The following is a 24,795-nucleotide window of genomic DNA, read 5'->3' as shown; positions in this document are numbered from 1 at the left end:
GATCATGGTTAGTGCTAATAATTGATGCCTGATCAATGGATAGTTGAATGTTGCATTGACTACTGGATCACACCATATACAAGTGTCAAGTTATAATAAAAGCAATGATGATGGGTTGTGAGTTAGAAGCTCGCTATAGATCCTTGTTGATGACTTATGCTTGATCGATGGTTTGTAGTTGCTAATGTTTGCTTATTGCAGTTGATGTGCTAATGATCAACTATTGATCAATGGATTGTGCTCAATGTGCTAACTCAATGTTGATGATCAAGACAATGCCTTCGAGTTTTAGAAAGGACCAATGAGAGGAGCGAACATGGTGGGTAGAGGCAAGTGGAGAGAGGGATGAACAAGAGGGGTGATTGGCATGGATAGAGCCAAGTGTAGAGGGGGCCTATTGGAGTGTAGCAAAAGGGGGAAAGGAGGGGGATTTGGGGGTTGGTTTTTTATGTTTGATTGATGGATGGTTAGACGCATTGTTGATGGTTCGATCACCTATCATATAGAAGTCTTCGGTGAAAGGTGAGAAGGATCGAAGCTTGCACGCGAGCTATGGCGGGAGAGCAAGAGCAAGAAAGAGAGAGACAAGAAATGGGAACTCCAACAGTCACAATGTGTGACCGGGCCTTCCTTTATTCAAACTGTCACTAAAAGAATAAAGAATAAAGTGACGTGACGGGCGCCCGCCACCTGCAGTGTGCAGTGGCGGGTACTGTCAGTGTAGTAATACACGGGGCGGCACGGCGGAGGCGCCTTTACCCCCAACAACCTCCCACTTAAAGGCGAATCTGCCCTAGTGAGAGAGAAAAGAAAAAGAAAAGACAGTACAAATGTACATAGGTACAAGGGATGAGGAAAGGTGACATCTCATCCAACGCCCATCAACCTCCTGAGGAAGGCAAAGCGCTCAGTAGTGAGGCTCTTCGTGAGCAAATCTGCAGGATTCTCGTCAGTGGAGATCTTGACAAGGTCAACAGACCTGTCCTCCACGACACCACGTATGAAGTGATACCTCACCTCAATGTGTTTCGTCTTCGCATGGAAGACCGGATTCTTAGCCAACTGAATGGCACTCATAGAATCCGAATGCAGTGTAGGTGTAGCATCAATCCCAAGGTCAGCAACTAGACGGCCTAACCATATGGCCTCCTTGCAAGCCTCAGTGGCTGCAACATACTCGGCCTCAGTGGTAGACAAAGCCGTACACTTCTGAACCCTGGACATCCAAGAGATAGCCCCTCCAGCATAGGTGAATACATAGCCAGAAGTGGACTTCCTACTATCTGCATGTCCTGCATAATCGGAGTCAGTGTACCCCACGACCCCTGTATCCTGGCTGCCATAGCAAATACACATATCTGCTGTGCCCTTCAGGTACCTCATGATACCCTTCACGGCATCCCAATGTCTGCTGCCAGGTGTAGCCATATAGCGTGCCACAACACCAACTGCATGTGCAATATCTGGACGAGTGGCTATCATGGCATACATCAAACTGCCCACGGCTGATGCATAAGGGATCTTGGCCATCTCGGCCCTCTGCTCATCTGTCTGCGGACAATCGGCCTGTGATACCTTCACATAAGAAGGTAATGGACAGCCAATAGGCTTTATGTCCTGCATGCGGAAGCGCTCAAGGACTTTATGAATGTACTCCCGCTGTGAGAGATACAAAAGTCCCTGATGCCTATCGCGCTTAATGCGCATCCCAAGTATATGTGAGGCCTGTCCCAAATCCTTCATCTCAAAGCTCTTCTTCAGCTGAGATTTAAGAGCATCTAGCTCATCATGAGCTTTCCCTACTATCAGCATATCATCAACATAGAGTACCAAGATAAGCAAACTGCCATCACGGGCTTTCTTCGTGTAAAGACACGGATCCATAGCACTCCTGCTGTAGCCCTGTGACTGCATAAAGGCATCAAACTTATGATACCATTCCCTAGGTGCCTGCTTCAAGCCATACAAGCTCTTCTTCAACTTGCACACTAGGTGCTCCCTGCCAGGTTCTGCAAAGCCCTTAGGCTGATCCATATAGATCTCATCATGCAAGTCCCCATGTAGAAAAGCCGTCTTGACATCCATCTGATATAGATCTAAGTCAAGCTGTGCAACCAAAGCCAAGACTAAGCGCAGGGTGGTCATCTTAACCACAGGAGAGAAGACCTCATCAAAGTCCACACCATGTTCCTGCTTAAAACCCTTTGCTACCAATCTAGCCTTGTATGCCGGCTTGGGGTGTCCAGGGGTACTTTTCAGCTTGTACACCCACTTGCATGGCAAAGCCTTCTTGCCCTTAGGCAAGGCAACCAAATCCCAAGTCTCATTCTTATGCAAGGAGTCTATCTCAGACTGCATAGCCCTCTCCCAGGAGTGACTGTCACCCCTGCGCATAGCCTCATCATAAGTGAAAGGCTCTCCTGCATCTGTAACCAAAACATAATGCATAGAGGGCTGAAATCTGTCAGGTGGACGTCTATCTCTAGCAGACCGTCTCACCGCAGGCTCTGCTGCCTGTCTAACTACCTGTCCAACATCCTGGCCCTGTGGAGGAACTGCTACAGGCTGTACTACTGGCTGTGCTGGAGCTTTAGGCTCCTCCTGAAAGATCACTCTACGGATCTCAACCACCTTCTCAGGCTGCCTGTGCATCTTGTCTTCATGGAAGACGACATCATGGCTGCGTACTATTTTCCGCGCCTGCGGATCCCATAGGCGATAGCCCATCTCTCCTGACTCACCATAGCCAAGGAATATGCATTTAATGCTCTTTGGATCCAATTTACTCCTCTTGTCCTTGGGCACATGGCAGAATGCCTCACATCCAAAGACACGGAGATGCGCATAAGAGGGTGGCTTACCAAACTTCCTCTGCAACCTGGAAATCCAATCCACTGGAAGGCGATCGGTTTATGACATGCACTGACGTACTAACTGCCTCAGCCCAAAAACTCGGGGGTAGGCCTGCATGGCTAAGCATAGAGCGCACACGCTCCTGAATAGTCCTGTTCATGCGCTCAGCCAAACCATTCTGGGGTGGGGTGTAAGGGGCGGTCAACTGACGCTTAATACCCCTGTCATCACAAAACTGCTCAAAAGCATACGAGACATATTCTCCCCCATTATCTGTCCTAAGGCATTTCAGCCTATACCCAGTCTGGTTCTCAACAAGAGCAAGCCATCTCTGAAAAACTGCCAAGACATCGGACTTCTGCTTTATGGGATAAGCCCACACTTTCCTAGAGAAATCATCAATGAAGGTAACGAAGTACTTCGCGCCACCCATAGACATGCAAGGCATAGGCCCACAAACATCGGAATGCACCAATGCCAAGGGCTCACTCAAGCGTGGCCTACCCGATTTCTTATGCGTAGACCTATTCTGCTTACCATAAAGACAATGATCACACGAGTCAAAACATGCATAATCCAAAGGCGGAAGATACTGCAAACCAGATAACATTTTCATTCCTTTCAAAGACATATGCCCCAAACGGGCATGCCAAAGTGATACATGTGGGATAGAGCCCACTGCCAAAACATGGTCTACAGAAGACCCAGATACAACAAGAGGATAGAGGCTGCCAGCCTTGGCGCCTCTAGCAAGCACAAGTCTGCCTTTGGTAATCTTCCAGGCAGAATCCCCAAAACAGACATGAAATCCTGCATCATCCAACTGTCCTGCAGACATAAGACTACGCGTAAGCGCAGGTACATGACGTACATCCCTGAGCAAAAAGGAACTGCCAGTGGAAAACTGCAACTGAATATCTCCACAGCCCACAATATCAAGAGACCTGTCATCTCCAAGTCTGACTGATCCAGATACAGTACGGTAAGAGTGAAACCACTCACGGTAAGGCGTCACATGGAAGGACGCACCTGAATCCAATAACCAGCACTGTGCATACATACTAGGTGTCTCAGTCAAGTGTGAAGCATCAGAAGAACTAGCTGCAAGTATAAACTCATCACCACCATCGGACTCTTCAGTCTGCGTGACATTAATTTCCTCAATCTTGACGTTGGACTTCGCAGGTACTATGCTGCGATCAGAGGACTTCTCCTGCACTTTATCTTTCCCCTTATCCTTGCGCTTCTCATTGCGCAACTCATGACACTGTGGTCTAATATGGCCCTTTTTCCCACAATGATGACAAGTGACATTTGCATTGTGTCCACGCGACTTACTACGCGACTTGCCACCACGAGATTTAGACCGACCCTTCTGCGAGTCACGGCCTCAGCCATTACCACGGTCATACCTGTCATTCCTGCCTCTAACTGTCAAAGCATGACTACCACGAGAGGCATCCAAGTTTTTGCGATTCACCTCTTCCTGAAGAAGAGCACTCTCAACATCTGCCAATTTTAGAGTAGCACTAGAGGCACAAAGAGCAGTGCGGAATACATCCCATGACTCATTCAGAGTTCCAAGCAAGAAAAGAGGAGTTACTTCCTCTCCAAAGGTGATATCCTGTGAAGTCAGGTTCTTCAGTATAGCATGGAACTGGCTCAAGTGAGCAGACATAGTCGCATTATCCTTCATGCGCAGATCCATAAGCTGCTTCAACCAGTACATCTGACTCGCCGGACTTTTCTTATCATAAAGATTCTTGATCTTATTCCATAGATCCCATGCACTCTGTGCTTCCTCAAATACATTATAATGTACCTGTTCAGTGAGAGACAATACAATCGTGGACTTGCATAGCTCATCAAGTTCAAGCCAGTCGTCAATGTCCATAGTTTCAGGCTGCTCCCCACTCAACCGAAGTGGCTTAATCTGAGATTTCTGCACCAAAACCTGCCATATTTGACTCTTCCAGTAAGAGTAGTTGGTACCATCCAACTTTGTAATGTTAAAGATGGCACTATCATGCGAAGATGACGCCATTATGCAGGCTGGAAATGCCCAAACAGTCCAAAACTGCTTGCTGTTTTACTGCAGAAACTGCCCAAAAATGACCAAAACGGGGTCCAAAGGGTGAGCAAAGTGTGCCAAAAGTTGCTGCCCACTTAGTACTAGGTGCGGTACACCAAATCAGGATATTTCAGCATGAAAAGTACACCTCAGTCCACCAATAACTGCTTGCTGTAATAAATTGCAGGTATGCAGTCTAGAGAGCAAACTGTCCCAAAATAGGATCCAATGTCAAGCAAACAATGCTAGGTCCAAAGCCGGCATGAAACGGACATAAGCAAGGCCAATGACAGTGAAAAGAACATGAGCTCAACACCAAGCATGTCAAAATAACATCTGCCAGTGAAAGGCACACCCCCAGACACTCTAGGCAAAGTGTTCCTGTAACTGCCAAAACCTGACACAAATAGGTATCTGCTCAAAGAGAAAGATCCAAATATGAGACTCAGCTCATAAGCATCCTGTGAACCAAGAGTACATCAATGCATATCCATAAAGATCGGAGTATGATCCCAAAGTCTCAATGTGTATGTAGCTGCTCAAGACATAAACTGCTCCAAATACATGTAAGTGCTCCAATAGCATGCAACTGTCAAAGGTCAAGAAAGCATGTAAAATGCTCCCACTGGCACAAAAGGCGTATAAAGCGAGCTCAGAAGCTCAAACAACCCAAGAGAAAGCACCAGTGATAAGTGACCCTGTCAATGCATCAAGCGCATCCGAGAGAGCATGACATACATGAAGCACCGGTCGTATTAACCATGAAGCAATACATAAGCCCAAATAAGCTCTCGGTCAACTCAATGACATCCAAATAGCAACCAAGATCAGTGATCAAGTAAGCCGGGAATGCTCAAATACATCCAAATCCAAGCTCCAAATGTCGGTATGGCATACACGAACCAAATAGCATATGTCACGAACCAAAGCATGTAATGCAAAAGCCTAACTGTCAAGCAGAGACATGAGGCATAGGCGGTCCACGAGCATGCCGAGTCAGTCCAAATGCCAGTGAAGACGAAGCTAATGCGAAGCTCAAAAGCATCCCATAATCTCATACATATGCTCCAAGTCGTCCCCAAATGTCAAAGATATCATGCCAAAGCTCAAAGCATACATCCGGTATCGGTAGGTAAGTGCCAAAGCATGTAAAGTACCTTCAGCCCACTGTTATTCCAGCATGTATTTACTGTTCTAAACAGTAGATTTCAGCCCCAAATTCAAGCCAAAATCATGGGCAAACCAAATGCATACATCCCCAATACATCCGGGTAGGAAGTAGACCGCATACGGGCATCAAACAAGGTAACCGGAGTAGAGTATAAGCATTAAATGCCAATGCCAAGTGTGGCTGCCCTATTTCCAGCACTGTATAACAGTAAATAACAGTCCCAAATCAGCCAATATTTCAAGCCAAAATCATGGCATAATCATGTGCATACATTCCCAAGGCACTAGGCATCATGTAGACCGCATACGGGCATCAAATAGCACAACCGGAATGGAGTATAAGCAACAAATGCTAATGCCAATGGTGCTGCCCTGTTTTCAGCCTGTTATGACAGTTTATGACAGTCCCAAATCTGAAGAAATCAGCCCCGAAAGATCAAGACCAATACCCAAAGCTTGAATGACATCAAACATGAAGTCTATAGCCCTCTTGATCAAGGTAGAGAGCAAGAAGCAATGGCCAAGTGTGGAGCTGAAGTAGATGAGTGCTCACAGCCTGGAAAAAAATGATGCAATCTGCCCTGTTGGTGCTGAACTTGCTGTTGCTCCACATGGGCTGAAAAGGGGGTAATGGGGGGCTCAATGATGGCCCAAGGTAGGCACATACCAAGCCATGAAGGCCCAATGCAAAGGGGAGGGAAGATATGAGCTATGGAGCTCAAGAAGAGTGGCTGCCCTTTGTTCCTGCCCTGTTTCAATCTGAGAATACACTCAAATGCCTGCAAATGCTGAAGCAATACCTCAAGGGCAAGGCCCTGATGAAGCTCAAGAAGGCCAGGATGGAGCTAGGGAAGCCGGGGAGAGTCGGGAGCTCAAGAGGTCGGCTATGGCTGCCGGGATGGAGACCCAATGCGTGAAGCGAGTCGATGCGAAGGTCGGGAAGCACCGAGTCGAGCTCGAGCAAGAGAATGCCAAGCTCTGATACCAGTTGAAAGGTGAGAAGGATCGAAGCTTGCACGCGAGCTATGGCGGGAGAGCAAGAGCAAGAAAGAGAGAGACAAGAAATGGGAACTCCAACAGTCACAATGTGTGACCGGGCCTTCCTTTATTCAAACTGTCACTAAAAGAATAAAGAATAAAGTGACGTGACGGGCGCCCGCCACCTGCAGTGTGCAGTGGCGGGTACTGTCAGTGTAGTAATACACGGGGCGGCACGGCGGAGGCGCCTTTACCCCCAACATTCGGTTGTTGTATTAAAAGTGATGACTAATCTTGTTGTTGTTTTTGCTTTTGTGCTCATAAGTTAGACATAAAAAGTTATTAATACTATTAAGGATATCATTAGATACCCATAGTTAAGGACACATGGCTAAGCCATTGAATCTAGAAAATTGGGCAAATACTTTTTGTCCAACTAACCTAATATACATGCTCTACTTTAAGACCATCTAGCTTTATACGTTATCAAATCTAATTTTAACTTCCATCCTAGTCCCCTCAAAAACCATTTTCACTCTAGCCTTCAAAGTTGCTTTGAGAGCTAGAATTCTAAGGATCTAAAAGCCAAGTGATGAACTTATCATGTATCCCAAGTACACCAATTCTACAAAAAACCATGCTCTTATGGATCTATAATTGAAAGCTCAAATGAGGTAAGATCTCCGACCCTACCCTTGTGGGGATATGACCATTCCAAAAAGAAGGTGCCTTTCTGATTCATCCCTCCGACAACAACATTTGCCATAGAAAATTTTATCCTTCTTAGGTCATGACAATGTCAAAGCTCATGAGGCCCTATGCCTCACATCCCCCCCCCCCCCCCCCTTAAGTACAATGTATCCATTATCATTTGAGACCACTGGACTTCTTGATCCCAACATCTTTTAAGGATCTTGGCTCTTAATGTGTCTCATCCCTACCCTACATTAATGGCTATAGATCCCCTAAATTCCATTCCTTTTTAAGGCACTTCATGCTGATGGGGGCTAGATATCTCACTTTGTCTTTACCTGTTTACCCATTAGAGGCAAATAGCATTTGAGGGAAAGATGTAAAAAGTGCTTTAGAATTTTGTTGTTCTAGCTTTAAAAATTCTCATTTTCCCTTTGATTTGCATTTCTCTCTTCTTTAACTTGACATGTAAAAACCAATCTATGGAAATTTGACACTTTACCTTCGATCTAAGTTTATGTAGAATCTATTTTGCCTTGGTAGACTCATTGATGTCCATCCCCATTGGAAAGCCTAGGTATCTTAAGATATGACCTTGATTACATATTATCCCTCTTTAGCCAAGACTAGAAAGATCATCTTTAATCACACTTATGAGTGAAGATTTCTCACAATTGATTTTAGACCACCTTTTCACACATTTCTGGTACTAGAATTTCTTTCTCCAAGTTATGCTTTTCTACCTTAAGGATGATCAAATTTTCATTGAGATAGACCCCTACCTTGCCAATTGTTTTCTTGAGCACTCAATTCATTCTAACTCTCATTTAGACCCCTATCATTTAGATCATATAGAATAGTGGGTGGGTGGGTGGCTAGTACAAAAAGAAGGGAGCTCAAGGGGCATCATTGCCAAACCCCCCTTAAGGACCAAGAAGGAATCCAACAAAGATCCATTTGGAAATGTTAATGCATGTGAGTTTCTGGCTAATTAGAAGGGTGGATTGGCAATCCTCTTGTCAAAGTTCATCTTTACCATTGCTTGCTTTAACTAGCACTACCTAACCTTATCAAATGCATTCTCAATATCCAACAACATAAAATGTGATATTTTCCCTTATATCCTTGCCCATTTTGAAGCCAATATGACATTCATAATATTGTCCATCAACATTCTCCCCTTAAGGAATGCACATTCGTGTACATCAATACAACATTGCACAATTGTCACGAAATCGATTGCTTGAGCTTTAGTTATGATTTGGTAGACAATGCCCACTAGGAAATGGGCATCCAGTGTGGCTAAGCCATTGAAGCCTAGAGTTGTGTTGGTTCCCAAGCTTATAAGAGCCTTAGAAAGTTCATCCACCACTATGAACTTCTTGATTACAAATTCATTGTCTTCTTGTGAAATTACTTTAGATAAATAATCAACAATATCTCCATGGCACTTTAATCATAAATACCCCCTACTTATACAACTAACTAAAATAATTTTTGTGCGCTCCCATATCCTTCTTTTGATTGGTTAGCTAGCTACCATCTTCTATTTGCAACAAAAGCATGATTCCTTTGAATGTCTTTTGCCTCAAACTTTCAATACATTCTAGAGATATGCACAAGAAGTCAAGTAACATTTCATTGTATAAGAGGCCAATTTTTGACATTTCTTTTAGTAGGGCCTCTTGTTTGATGACTTTTGGGCAACATATTCACTCATTTTTCTAATTTTCTTTAATTAAAATTTACCCAATAAGATCTACATGGAAAAGTCTTTGATGGCTCATTTTCCTTGTTCATTTGACCCGCGGGGGGGGGGGGGGGGGCACTCCATGAAATAATGGCCCCACATTCCACAGTGTAGCAAGAACTTGCAAACTCGATCCACCAACTTATTTTTTAGCTCAACCACATAAGGAATGTCAACATTTAGAAATTTAGGTTTATTTTCACTAGTATCTCAAAGGAGATGAAGTAACTAGAAATCTAGTTGGACAACAACACTATAGTGTATGTGTCATTGTAGCATGTTCATGCTAGGCTACCTTACTTGATGGTCCTTGAATTGTCATCATAGTGATCATGCAATTAGAACGTTCTTACTATGAAAGAAAATAATGCTAAAATAACAGTTTTCACAAAAAAGAATAGGAACGAATATCTAATAACCAAAACATTTTTGTATATGTAGAAATGAATTGGAATACCTTTTTACTCATAAAGAAAACTCTTAATTGCATGTATAAGTATGCATTTACCATTTGAGTGCATCTTGAAGAGAACACTAGAATAAACAACTAAAGCTAAAATTTGAGCTTAACGACAATAAAAATTTAATCTAAAATTGACTAAACCTAAATTTGAAATTTGAAAATCAATGGGAAAAATTCACTTTATTGCAAGTTTGAACTATCTTTTCTTATTTAAAAAAAGTAGAAAACTATTACAACTTGGCTTCCTAAATCTTTAGACATAAAATTTCTTGGCCAAGTCCAAAAATACTACCATACTACTATGCATAGCTTGGAATATATCAAGTTTGTGGGATTCTATTTGCATCCCATTGCTTAGATGAATCTTTCAATTGTCTGACCATTGCTAATCATGATAGACAAAAAAATCACCAACTGTGGATTTGCAATGGTTAGCTCTTTATACCTTTTGTACTGCTTATGGATGTACTACATTCAACATCCCCCAAGGATGTTTCTCATTCTAGAGTCAACTTTTCTTGGGCAATTGAAGCATGGCAACACATGTGACATGGACTTGACCATGCATATTTGCATGTTATCTTCCTACTAGTGCATGAAATTGTGTTTGTGTGCTTTATCTTGCTTGTATTGTTGGTATGTACGAGTCCACTTCTTCCTACAAGACTTGCTATCTTATCAAAGTCAGAATCCATTGAAGCTAGTTGAGTGGCTATTTTTCCCCAAAGATCAACACCTTCTTTTTAAGGTTTATTGAATTGGTCATTCATACTACCACTTGCATGAATGAGTTGCTCAACCCAAAAGTCTTTCTTTTTTTCTTTTTCATCCTCCTCATTGTCTACATCATTGCTCACCTTTTTCTTGGCAATGGTTTCCCTCTTCTTAGGGAGTAGAGGAGCCGGTGACATGTTATTGGCTACCTCTAAGCGTTTCTTTGTTCTCTAAGAGTTTGGAGGTTGTGTGTGCCCATGATCACTTCCTTTGTGATGGTCAAGAGAATGACCTTGATTAGAGAAGGATTGCGCCCCATGCATATCATGATTGTATTGTTGCAAGTGAGCATTTTGTGGTAGAACATTAGAAGCTTAAGGTGTCATGCAATGCATATTTTCAAAACACCCAACATTAAGCATGGCACTAAAGCCACGAGAAGGCATTGTGAATCACATACCCATTTGTGGTTGGTTGGTATGTAAATAATATGGTGCATTGGGGAGTAATCTTGGAAAACTTGGGAAATTACCATCCAAAGATCATTGGGACTATGCTTCCATGACATTGTCATCTTGAGAGTCTTGGGTATATTGTCGGAAGGCCATTGTTCCAAGCCTATAATAAAATCAAAACAAAATTTCCATTGGCAACAATGATAATAAGAACTTGCTTGCAATGTCAAATGAGTAAAATAGAGAATGTTGATGTACCTCCCTCAAGTGCGTATCTGCTCCTTTCATTTGCGTTATGGCCAACAACTATTTAAATTCCTAAAACAAAGGCATATAGAACCACTTCAAAATTGGCCAAAGTTTGCATGTTGCTACTTAAAAGATTTGAAATTAACTACATATAGTAACTCTAAAAGAACTAAATACACCAATATTCAATGACAACATGTGATAAGCTTTCACTTATTATACCTACTTGTGTGACTATCAATATAAAAAAAATTATATGCTAATTTCTACTCTAGTTCCAATTAGCCTAAAATCATGTCTAAATATATACTCAACTTATTTATACACGTTGTCTCTTATTACATGAAAAAGAACACAAAAAAAGAATAAATCAATTTAAATTTCATTTATTCTTTTAATTTATATTCAATTATATCTATCCCATCCTATTATCGATTTCACAAATTGATCAATAAGAGGATGAAATTGGTATTCTTATGGAAAGTAGACCTCTCAACTCAACAAAATTAGTCTATGCAATTTTGTAAAACATAGAAACAATTGGGCATTTTGCAATTGATTGATATGAGAAGAATGAGATTGAATAGTCAAATGGGGGATCGATCTCTATGTGTGTAGAAAATCAGTCTACACAACTCTTTGAAACACATAAAAATTTGCATTGAAAATTTTGTAAAGCATAGAAATAATCGGGCATCTGGGAAATCAATTTATGCAACTCTCTAAAGCATATAAATATTTACACTAAATTGTATATTTTATGTGCACACACACACACACAATTTTATATATATATATATATATATATATATATATATATATATATATAGAGAGAGAGAGAGAGAGAGAGAGAGAGAGAGAGAGAGAGAGAGAGGGGGGGAATAACTGAAGAATTGACATGCTACTTGCTATGATTTCCCTTGATAACTATGCAAATTTATAATCATAATTGCCACCACTACATCTATAGAGATCTCGATCAATGACAGAGAAGGGGCAATAAGAGAAGATGCCAAGCATAGATTTTAGCACCAAACTTTGACAGAGCAGGAGGTTTTGATGTTGGCAAGTCGTAAGACAGGAGGAGAAAGTTTGCTGTGACATGGACCATGTCCAAGCGAGTGTTTGAGCTTAGTGTGAACATGTCACTTTAATTGTTGAATTTCATTTTTTCGAAAAAGTAATCACCCATGTCCTCCACCAAGTACGAATCCACCCAAAGTGGCTTGGCCCATTGCCCTTGTGACAACGATTGGTATCATCATCTCCTAGTTCTTGGATCTCGAAATCTTTCCATTCATCATTGTCTTGGTCATCAATCTTGTTGTTGTTATAGCCATCATCGTGATCGTGACCTGCTAAGCTACTATGAACTTGCAATTGCTCCCAACAATGGCCTTTGGTTTTTCATACCACTTCTTTCAGTGCAGCCTTATGTGAGTACTTGAGGTCTTGCAATTGAGATGAGGTGTCTTCCACCTCTGAACATAGTGTTTGAAGAAATTCCATGCTCTTCATTTGGTTCTCTTCCACAAACTTTAGGCATTGCAATGGTAGCAAAGGCCGCTCCTGTACTAGCAGCTTTATCAAAGCTCATCATATCATGTCTTGTTTTCTCCTATCTTCTCAACTATTAGGCTTGAGACACTTTGATAAGGCTAGCTTTTCAGCATGTATATTGTTTCGATCAACCATAATTTTCTCATTACAACAATCTCTAATAATTGATCAATGCAACGAAGGATTAAGGGAGCAGCTTGTCCAGACTAACTACACCAATAGCTTCGTTTCTCTTTTTTACTTTGTTTGCTCTGACTTTCACTCCTTCCCCTATTGTTCCCTTAGAGATGTTATTTGTCCACTGCTAGTGTGAATGGCATGGCATATGACTATTGGGAGAGACTTGTGAATGTGTGAAAAAGGGAAATTTTAGCTTGTTTGTCCACCATTCAAGTGTGAACTGATCCTTAGGCGAAGCATTTCGTTTTCTCTCTCTCATTTTCTTCTCTCTATCTCTCTCTCATTTTCTTCTCTCTATCATTTTCTTCTCTCTATCTCTCTCTCCCCTCTCTCCTCTCATTTCCTTTTCTTTCTTTCTCTCTCTCTCTCTCTCTCTCTTAAATTTTATATTTCATCTCTCTATAATTCTATTTTTTTAAATTTTTTTTATCTTTCCTCTCTCTATAATTATCTTATTGTGTTCAAATTCTTTCTCTTATTATTATTATTTTCTCTCTCTCTCTCTCTCTCATTTTCTTCTCTCTGTCTCTCTCCCCCTCTTTCCTCTTTTTTTCTATTTTCCTTTCCTCTCTCTCTCTCTCTTAAATTTTATATTTCCTCTCTCTATAATTCTCTTTCTCTTTGTTCCCCCCCTCTCTCTCTCTCTCTCCCTCCCTCCTCTTCTTTCTTTTTTACTCTTTGTATATTTCTCTCTCTCTCTCTCTCTCTCTCTCTTTGATTAAACTTTTAAATGTAAAATTTTTGTTTAATTAAAATAAGGAGAGAGAGAGAGAGAGAGAGAGATTAGGCTCTACACATGAGATTACACGTGAGAAAAAGAAGAGGGAAAAGGGAGGGAGGTTTGAAAAATGGGGTAGGTTCGAAAAGCCCTCTGAAAATTCGAGACTCGAACCTATAGCTAAAATAATATAATAGTAAGATATTACAAATATTTCTATTGTTATTATTATTTCTTTTGATATTTACTCGTTAATATGCATTCGCTATGTGGCTTAAGACCACACATTCCGTTCGAAAATCCAAGCCATGCCAACCCATTAGATACAATTGGGCATGTATATACCAAAGTCCTTTTCACGACTTCGGCAGAACCAAATAAAGCAACAAAGCAAGTTTTCCTAGTCCCCGCCTGGCTCTGTTACCCTACTCTCCCGTGTGTCTCATTTGCCAGTGGCGATGAGGAGGGGAGGTGTACAGGAGAACGTTGAATAAGGATCTTTGTCCTTCTTTCCTTCCTTTGTCCCGAGCAGCAGTGCAGTTTTTCAGGTAAGTCTCCCTCTGTCCCTCCCATCCCTCCCTTCCTCTCCCCCTCGCGTCTGTCTTGCACATACACAAGATAATTACAGATCTAGAGAACATCGGGGATGATTCTTTTGTCACATGTGTCGTTGCCAGTGATCGCGGCATGGTATAAGAAGTATCTAGCAAACAAGTTATGGCGACACAGACAGGGATCGCAACCTCCAAAGTCGTTATCCCAGGTGAGCTCTCTTTTGGCTCTCTCTATCGCCAAGCAGAGCTTTAGGCCTTGTTGCTATGAAGTCGCTCTTAGTGCATAACTCTGCGTGATCTGTTCGCTTTTAGGGAAACATTTACTTTGATAAGAGCCTGAGAAAATCATACGGATTGTTTCCCCTACTCAAGTTATGCAGGATTATTGGAGATTCCTGTTAACTTATTTACGGTAGATGTGTTACGTGGAATGGAAAAATTCCTCATTGCGAGGATGGCTAGCTATCTGTAGTGGAGCCTAAAACACAATAAAACGGAACACCTTTTTAACACCAGGTCCCATTAATGAGATTATTTGTCGCAAGCAATCAGACAAGAACACATGGAGAAAGGATGTAAGAAACGTCTCCTGTCAAGGCCTAGTGTTAAACCTGCTGGAAGATGAAACGAAACAAAGAATTGCAAGAGAACGAGCAATACATAGATCAAATTGCCATTTGAAGAAGATACAGAATTGTGTCATGTTTTGCTACGTGCATACATATATAACAAGATGTTGTACATAGTTTGGTATTGGAGTGAAAGTTCAAATGTAAAGGCTGAGGAAGGCCGAGTACCAAACCAGAAACTTCTATTTTTTACAATTATTATCCTCTCTATTGTGATAGTTGCCTCCTTACTCCACATCCTCTGTGTTGTATCTTCATTTTAGACCTCTAATGATGTTCTTCAAGACAGAGACCTTGAGTAGCATACAAATTTGTTTCAATGTTCCATAGGCCTATGAAGATAGGTTCACTACATTGAATGGAGTGCAATAATGTTAGTATTATAAACATGGCTGCCTTTTGATTTTCAACATGTTCAATGTCTGCCACTGTGTGCTATGACAATGAGAGTAACAAGGATGCATTGCTTTTAGTGAATCATTTGGGTGAATGGGCCAAAGCCTTCTTAGAAAGGTGGTAGGAGGGTGAAATCTTGGATGTGTATGGACATTTTTTGACATGATATGCTATTTGTTTCCTTTGCATTTCTTCACGAGGATTTGTCTCATGTCCTAAAAGTAGAGATGGGTGTATTTTAGTGAGCCATTTGGAGGATATTTCAATTTGACTAGCGACATCGCAATGCATGGGAGAGGAAAGGGAAGAAGAGACACTCATATTTTATAGGAGACCAACATGGAGGGTGTCTCTATGTATAGGCAATAGTGATTGAAGGGTCTGCAAAGTGCCTGTGTGCTCAAGCTCAAGGGCAATTGAAGCGAATAATGTGCCTAATCTTGTGATGATGCTACCATTTTCTCTACCTCTTTTCTTATTGAGCCTGCCAAACAAGTAACAAGTAGAGATTTCTTTAGGCTACATGATCTCTATGAGATATGCTTCATATGAGGATTTTTTCTTGACAATAGTGCTATTTGAAAAATTTTCCCTCATTTGGTAGAGAAGCTCCAATCTTTGCAATGCATATGGTGACTATGATTGTAGTTGAAACCAGCCTTCCTTCTCGGATAGGTGGTTTAACCTGATTAAGCACTTAATTACAACAATTAGCAAATGAACATAAACTGAAATGCTCACTTTACCTTCATAAACTTGGACAGTGGACACCCTGTTGGTCCCAAAATTGGTGCCCCTTTCGGTATTTCTTTAATTTCAATTGCTGATGGATAAATTACAAGCCGAGATTTCACAGTCTCCTTGGCTGATTCAAAAGCCCCTTGTTGTTCCAATAATCAGCAAAGCATTTGGGCATATTGCCCCTTGATTTTCACCCAGGACTTGCTCTAATGGAACCCCAACTGGTCAAATGCTGCCCCAAATTCACAATATATGGGCTGGTATCTGAAATCCTCACAATTCCATGAATTTCCGGTGCCTTTCAGTGTACAATGCCTTAGACTGATGGCACGGGTCCCAAGGTGGTTGCTAAACCCTAATTACTGCTGTAATTTAGGGTTTACAGCAGTAAACTCTCTGCTGTCCACCAAATTTGGCTGTACTCTGCTACCTATGGCTGAAAATTGCTAAGAAAACTTGAGTATAGACTGGAGGAGATGAGAGAATGCTGTTGAAAGAGAGAAAATCAGCTGAAATGTATCTTCTGATTCGTAGCTCTGATGACAAATCTGATGGCACCAACAGCTTCAAAAGGGGGTAAAACACTAGCTCGACTGAAGAGCCCTCCTCTCCTATTGCTGCCTCTCTTGAGGCGGAAGAGAAAACCTGTTGCCCCCTGTCCTATCGCGGTACGCAATCAATCGTCGTCGCCTCTCACAGCCAAATCTAATCATCTCCTCTCCCTCCACCAAGCTCGCGAATGGCTGCAAACAACTTTCACCACCCTCCAACAGCTTTCACCCTAGTTGCATGGGAAAGTTTTGCCAAGTGGCAGCCTTCCTAATGCATTTTCAGCCATTAAATTAAATTTTCAAAATTAATTAATTCTGAAAATTAATTTCAGCCCTTGTGACCCTGCCCAAAATTAACATGCCCATTTGGAATGAAATTAGCTAGGCCATTTGCAACTTGGAGTGGTTCCCAATCTCTGTTGACCCTTAGACTAGCATTAATTAATTAATCAATGCTAGTCCCTAGTGTCACCACTGACACTTAATGGCCAAACAATTATCCTAGGGTTCAACCTGGCACCAACTGACCACCAAAACCCAGTTGGCATAACTTAACACAACTTTTGCCTTTAACACCCACTGCATCCTCGGGGTTCTTGGCCCGTTCCCATGAAATAATTGCCATGTGCATCACATGTGTTAAACAACCTTGCACATTTGATTAGTAACGTAATCAAATGTTACTAGCAAGATTAAAGTATCTCAAAATTTCACGTCCCTGTGATAGACCTCCCCCTTGAAAACCTTGCAATCGTCCTCGATTGCACTACATTGGGCCAAAGCAAAAGTATATTGCACTGGAATTTCAATTTGGCATGACAGTCACCACAACATTGGCCACTGTTGTCAAACTGTTGCATATGCGCAAAACTTATTGAAAAATTTCAGCCAGCAAAACATAATAGAAAACTGAAACACAGTCCAAAACTGTTGCTAGAAATCATTGGATGTATCCATAACTCATTTTTCTCAACCGTTCTGACTTCAAAACCACAGTAAAGCATATTCTCAGCATAAACCATGGCTGAAACTTTCAATGACATTCGTTTACATGCGGCTGTCCATGGAATCAGTTGTAAACCATTAAAAACTGAGCATGACCTGATCATAAACTGATCATGGACTGATATGAGAATTGATCACAAATGGCTGCAAATGTGACTCCAAACTGATCACAAGCTGATGGTAAAAAAAACTGATCAGAAACTAATGCAAAAGCTGATGCAAAATTGATCCCAAAGTGATCATAAACGGTTCTCAAACTGATCAAAAACTGAGTTGAAACTAATCAGAAATTGATCTCAAAATTGAGGCAAAAACTCATGCCAAACTGGTCCAAAAACTCATGCATAAGTAGAGTCTTAGAGCCGCGGTGACAATCATACTCATATACCTTATTCAACATGTATATTGAACTGTTTGGGTGAGCAACCGCTCCATAAAGTCTAAGGGAAGGTGCCATTGCTGTGTGCTCCACTATAAGATGTGACTTCATCTAGCGATCTCCTATTGAGCAGGCTTACACTTGAAATATATTGCACTCTAAGGCTTGAGGTCCGAAAGCATGGCATTTTAGAAATTGCCTAAGTTGGCTTTTTAGGTATTTCCTTGACATCGGAAATTTCCACCCATTGCCTTTGGTACCCCTAAACATGTCACCACATCTGTGAGGGATGTTGGAAACACAATGCCAAAGAGGCAATGGAAGTCTCAACCAGCTGGTGATACTCTATCACAAGGCCCATAAAGAGGATAGTGACAAGGTATATATCTGTGAAGGATGTAGGAAACATAGTGCCAAAGAGGCCATGGAAGTCTCAACCAGCTCTTGATACTCTACCGCAAGGTGCATGAAGAGGACAGTAACAAGGCATATAGAGAACTTATGGTGAAGCCTAAAATTGGAGTTTGTGAAGCCATCGTACCAAGAAACCATGTAAAATACCCCTCGGCAAATACCAAACGAGAGCTCTCAACTAGCTCATGTGTTGCTCTATTGAGATGGGAAGAACCACAAAGATGCCCTGTCTCTTTTTTTTTTGGGGAGGGGGGTGGTTGTTGGGTTTACGAGGGCCTTGGTCATTTAATGAAAGCACTTACATCATGTAAGCATCTCTCCCTTTTACCTCTTTAGAGTGGTTGACTTGGATCCACATGTAAACACTTACATCATGTAAGCATATCTCCCTTTTACCTCTTTAGAGTGGTTGACTTGGATCCCCTTTTGTAGCAATTGACTCTTCACACGACCAGTAACATTACCTCGTAATTACCTTATCATTCCTTCATCAATTACATCCGTGAGGCCAGCTGGTCATGTACTATGATCAAGCTCTATCAAACTTGAGAGTCATAGAATTAATCCAACCAAAAAGACCCATTAAGTTAGTCTCCTTGAAAGAAAATATCCATCCTTTTGATGATGCGGCTAAGTCCCTTAGGCAGTCCTATGTGATACCCTCCGTCCAATGCCTTGGTCACCTTGGGGTAGGACCTTTTGGGTGAAAATGAACAAAGCTCTGCTTTCTCTCTGCTTGGGCACCCTTCTGGGCCTGAGAAAGGGTGTTCAAAAAGTAAAATTAAGACCTAAATGAAACTCAGTTCTTTGGCCGAAATTCAACTCGAGTTTCTGGCCTAGTTAAGCTTAGTTAAGCTCTAAAAACACCCCCAAAGAGCATGTTCTCAAAGAACAGGAAATTGTAAAGTTTGCTAGACGAAATGGCTCAAGAAGTCCTATGAAAGTGCAATCAAGGGCTAGCCACTCTCAGCCCCAATAGCTTGACTTCACATCACCATCGTCATCCTCACCTCGTCGTTGCCATCACTCTCTATGCCTGTGTTTCTCTAACCAATACTGGACATCCTTCTGCCCTCATCGCCATCATCCTGACCATCGCAAAGAGAGCCTGCTGTTGTCCGCGTTGTTGCTGACACAGACACTGCCGGTTGGGGTCGTGCATCACTCAAATACACATAGATATACAAATAATTATGGAAGATAAGTGAGACGTAAATCGTACCTAAGGTTTCGTGATACATGTCGAGAGCCGGCGCTGTGCAACCTTGAGACCAAAAGAACGTCTTCTTGGCCAGCCACTGTAGACGTGTAAGCGTTCACATCATGTGTTGTATGAGTAGGTATAAATGCACCTAGTATACGAATATACACGCATAAATGCATGACCCTCTCAAAATGAGATTGAGGGTGGATATCACACAAACTTATAATTCTAAGGAGTTCTATCTTTGCTCCTTGGACAAAAAATACTATATCTTGGCTTCCCAACCTACTTCTTTTCCAAACCTCCCTTTTGAATCAAAACCCCCTCCCCTCTCCTCTCCTCTTTCTCACGTGTAATCTCTTCTTCTTCTCCCCCTCCTTTTTTTCATTAAAAGTTCCCTTCTCCTTTCTTTTTAAATTAAAGCCCCCTCCCCTCTCTCTCACTTATAATCTTTCTCTTTTTTTTTTCCTCTCCCCTTTTAATTAAATTCCTCCCCCCTCCTCCTCATGTGCAAAGCTTAGGTTCTCTCTCTCTCTCTCTCTCACATTAAAAATTTTAATTTAACTTAAAAAAAAATAATTTAAAGTTTTTTGAACATAGTTTTTCACACACTTTGTGAGGGAGATAGAAAAAGAGAAAAAGAGAGAGGAAAAGAAGAAGAAGACGGAGAGAGGGGGGGGAAAGAGGAAAGACGATAGTTTTTTTTTAAATTAAACATTTTTCTTGTCTGTGATTTTGAAATTTTGGAGCTCACGATACAAATTAATGCGACGGGTCCTATCCTGAGTTGCATAGTGGTCAATCAAGTGTGCCCAATTCTCGGATACTAAATTGAAATGCTGAAGCTGAGAGTGAAACTCAGACAATAAGCCTTGCATAAGCTCTATAATAGTGGAGGCATTACGAGCCTTCCATGAGCAGACGACCTTGTATGGAACAAGAGCGGGATTAGGTTGGGTTTTCAACCCTTGCACTAAATCCCATAGGTTTTGAGAGTCTAAGACTTGTTTCAACGGTCAAACTATACCACCCGCCTCATCAAATTTGACCAAGTGGTGTAGTTTGACCGTTGAAACAAGTCTTGTTATTAAATGCATGCTTGGCGGAGGAGGAACTAGAACCATGAAGTGTCTAGGAAGATGGATAGATGGAATAAGATGGAGGATAAGATGGTAGTGGTAGTGGTGGATAAGGAGGAGGAGGGGGTAAAGATGGATAAGCAAAAATAGACTACTGATGTCCAATGAGTATCGATTGCTGCGGAGGTACCAAAACGGACATAAGTCCATATGATACCATAGGTGTAAGTGGAGGCATTGGGACACGATAGCCTCATCCAAATGTCGGATGGGGCACTATAGAATGATTAGATGGTCCTCGAGGTAATGTTGTAGAGGCGAATTGTAGTATTAAACGATTCACACTCAAAGAATGCCTTGGAGGGGAAAACTCGAATGTGTGTGTATAGGAGGTTGAGCCTCCGTCAAAGGTACACCACGTGGAAACATGTATGTAGAGTCCTAAAGGTTGTGCCTCAATGTGCAGAATCCCCAAGTGTGGTGTGTGGTGGATAATATGGTGCACTTAATGGAGGCTGAAAGGAATGTGCAGCGGAAGATGAGGGAGGAATGGGTGGGAGCCCAAATGGATTTTTGATGGACGTTGTTGTGGAAAAGATCGTTGGTTCCTTTTGTCTATTAAATGCACTAGATGAAGATGCACCTACTCCATATTGACCATGAGAAATAAAATCATTTGAAGGAAAAGGAAGGGTAGGAATACTTACAAGTTTTTCTTTTAGCTTCTCACCTAGTTTTGAGCTCATAAAGAAATACATGTCTTCCTCATTACTCACAAACCAAAGCTTGTTTTGAAAAATCCCTTCTTGATGAGCATCTCCCGATCCAACAAAAAATATAGAATCAGTTGTCATAGAATTTGAAGTAACAGGGTTCATACCTAGCATTGGAGAAAAGTAGTATTATGAAAGTGATGTGTAATCCGAGCCAAGTTGCACTTGCGGATGGCCAGTCCGTAATGGAGATTCCGAAGGTCTTGCAAGATCATTAGTTATGTGTACTGAAGCTAAAGGAGAAAACTCAGGCTTACCTTCAACCTCTTGCTAAGCCCTATGCATAAGGATGATATCATACGTAGCGGCATAAATTTGATATGGTTTGTGGACTCCATGGTAGTTTGATGGTTCTCTGCCCATGTCAGATCGGACAATAGCAAGTTGGGAGGCCTACTCTTGATCATTTCTGTCCATTTTGGCTATGGAGATTGGAGCAGTGTTGTGAATGTGTTCGAAGTCATCTGACCCTTTTGTTATTCTTGCTTTCATGAATGAGCTTTCTGATTAAAGACTAGGGTTTCTTAGAGAGTACCTAGCTCTGATACCATGTGAAGAAATGCTCTAAACGCAAAAAAGCATGAAACCAATCGTATGACAAAGCACAAACTAATAAACTCAAAATACAGTTAGGGTTAGGGTTAGGGTAACTCAGAGACAATGAAGACAATGAATAATAAAGTGAATGAATAATGAATATACAGTGCTCATGTAGCAAACACACTATGCAATGAATATTGAACCTCGAACTTGTGAGAGTGCGCAACGGAAGAACACGAAAACAGAGGAGAGGAGAGAGAAAGCAGAGAATGAAGGAAGAAAGTCTACACTGATTGAGATGAATGCTGAATACACTGAAATGGACAGAACAGTCCCTGCACGCAGCCCGGAGCGTCAGTGAGGGGACCAGGACAGACTGGAAGCAGTGGCAGCACCAATGCCGGAGACGGAGACGACGGAGGCAGTGCTGAACCTGCAGAGCATAATACTGGAATGACTGGGGGGGCTGCTATAAATAGCCCCCAGGCCAGAAAACACCCCCTCTCAACTCCTGGGAGAGTCTGAAGACCCAAGAACCGCATGTGATGAAGCAAAGAAGCCTGAGGCAATGACTTCGTAAAGAGATCAGCTGCATTGGCCGCCGTAGGACAATAGACCACCACCAGCTCCGAATCCACGATCCGCTCTCGAACATAGTGATATTGAACCTCAATATGCTTCGTGCGAGCATGAAACACCGGGTTCTTGGCCAGAGCAAGAGCACTCTGGTTATCCACGCGTAGCTCCGTAGGTCCGGTCTGGGAAAAGCCAATCTCCACGAGTAAGTGACGGAGCCAAACTGCCTCCATAGCGGTCGAACATAGGGCCCGATACTCAGCCTCTGTAGAAGAAAGTGCCACAGTAGGCTGCTTCTTGCTGCTCCAAGAGACAGCACCAGATCCAAGGGTGAAAGCATAACCTGTAGTGGATCGTCTCGAATCCACATCACCTGCCCAATTAGAATCACTCCATCCAGAAAGGGTAATCCCATCTCCATACATGATCCCGAAGGATCGAGTCCCCTGTAAATAGCGAAGAACCCGCAAGGCCGCCTGCTAGTGATCCTGGGTAGGAGTCTGCATAAAAGAAGACAATAAAGCCACCATAAAAGAGATATCCGTCCGAGTGTGAAGTAGCCAGATAAGAGAGCCGACAAGGCACCTGTAACGGGTGGGATCGGTAAGAGGAACTCCAGCTGTCAAAAGCTTGGACTCAGGGTCCATGGGGCATGAGATAGGCCGACACTCAGCCATATCAAACTCCGAAAGAAGCTCGGAGATGTACCTGTGTTGCGAGATAAAAATGCCCTGTGCCATCTGATAGATCTCCAGGCCTAGAAAGAAGTGAAGGATCCCTAGATCCGTCATGTCAAACTCCTGCTGAAGAATGGACCGTGTATGCTCCACCTGCTGAGTGTCACTCCCTGTAATGATAAGATCATCCACATACAAGATAAGGAACACCGAAAGAGAATCCACAACCCGTAAGTAGAGGTTGGGATCATAAGCGGAGCACGCAAAGCCACTCTGTAGAATGAAGCGGTCAATCCGCTGGTACCAAGCACGAGGAGCCTGCTTTAGGCCATAAAGAGCCTTCCGCAGCCTGTAGACATGATCCTCCTTCCCCTGCACAAGAAAACCAGGAGGCTGTGAAACATAAATCTCCTCCTCAAGAATGCCATTCAGAAAAGCAGACTTGACGTCCATCTGGTAGACAGGCCAACGGTGGTGAGTAGCAAGAGCCAAAAGAACTCGAATGGTGGACATCCTGGCTGTAGGAGCAAAAGTCTCAAAGTAGTCCAACCCTGCACGCTGTGCAAAACCCTTGGTAACAAGCCTAGCCTTATACTTGTCCAAGGAGCCATCTGCAAGATACTTGGTCTTAAAGACCCATTTCACACCAATCACCTTTCGTTTCGCGGGACGCGGAACAAGCTCCCACGTATGGTTTCGCTCGATGGAATCGAGCTCGGCCTGCATAGCCTGTCTCCAAATATCCTGTGCAAGAGCCTCCTCCACAGTGGAAGGCTCGGAATCCTGAAGAATTTGTGACATAAGAGCATAGTTCACACATAGTGAACTGTCCCGCTGGGCCTGTAAACGTGCTGATCGACGTGGACCTGTAGAAGAAGCAGGAAAGTGAGTAACACCTGAATCCTGCATGAGCCGGCGATACCATAAAGGAATCCGGAGAGACTCCTGCTGTGAGGGAGACCGGGGGGTCTCCGGAACCTGCAAAGCACCCAAATCGGAGAGGGACTCCCCCTCACAGAGTGAAGGTAGATCCTCCGCATCTGAAGAAGGCTGTATATCCCGTGAAGATCCCAAAGTGGCGGTAGAAGAGCTCGTAGTAGACGGAGGCACATCCACCAAAGGGGAAAGGGAAGCCGAAGGAGGAGGAATAGGGGGAGTGCTAAGGGGCATCCTGGAAGGAAGTGAAGGTGGGGGGGGGGGGTCCGTCGATGATGAAGAAACATCTGTAATGGAACCATCAATCGGATCCTCAGAGGCCGAAGCCTCATCAAAGATCACATCCCTGCTCACCTCAACCGTCCGCGTCGTCGGGTCATAGAGCCGATATCCCTTCGTGGTCGTACTATAATCAACGAAGATAAGCTTTCGCGACTTAGAGTCGAACTTCGTCTTCCTCTTCTTCTTGTCCACATGGACAAAAGCA

The 24,795-nt window shown here is 42.6% G+C and overlaps 1 protein-coding gene across 2 annotated transcripts in view; it reads left to right on the top strand.

The window, feature by feature from the left end:
- Positions 1 to 14,208: 14,208 nt before the first annotated feature.
- Positions 14,209 to 24,795, top strand: part of LOC148009634 (uncharacterized) — a 41,884-nt gene continuing 31,297 nt past the window's right edge. For both annotated transcript variants that reach the window (XM_087672461.1, XM_087672460.1), the window contains exons 1-2: positions 14,209 to 14,402; positions 14,532 to 14,617. In XM_087672461.1, coding sequence (XP_087528587.1) covers positions 14,572 to 14,617 — 46 coding nt within the window. In that variant the 5' untranslated portion in view covers positions 14,209 to 14,402; positions 14,532 to 14,571. The remainder of the gene's footprint in view (positions 14,403 to 14,531; positions 14,618 to 24,795) is intronic.

This window comes from Lygodium microphyllum, chromosome 30 (genome assembly GCF_053477565.2).
Source record: "Lygodium microphyllum isolate KBCC chromosome 30, Lygodium_microphyllum_v1.1.10, whole genome shotgun sequence".
Classification (NCBI taxonomy): Eukaryota; Viridiplantae; Streptophyta; class Polypodiopsida; order Schizaeales; family Lygodiaceae; genus Lygodium; species Lygodium microphyllum.
The sequence above is the reverse complement of the archived record's forward strand: the minus strand, read 5'-3'. Positions and strand labels throughout refer to the sequence as shown.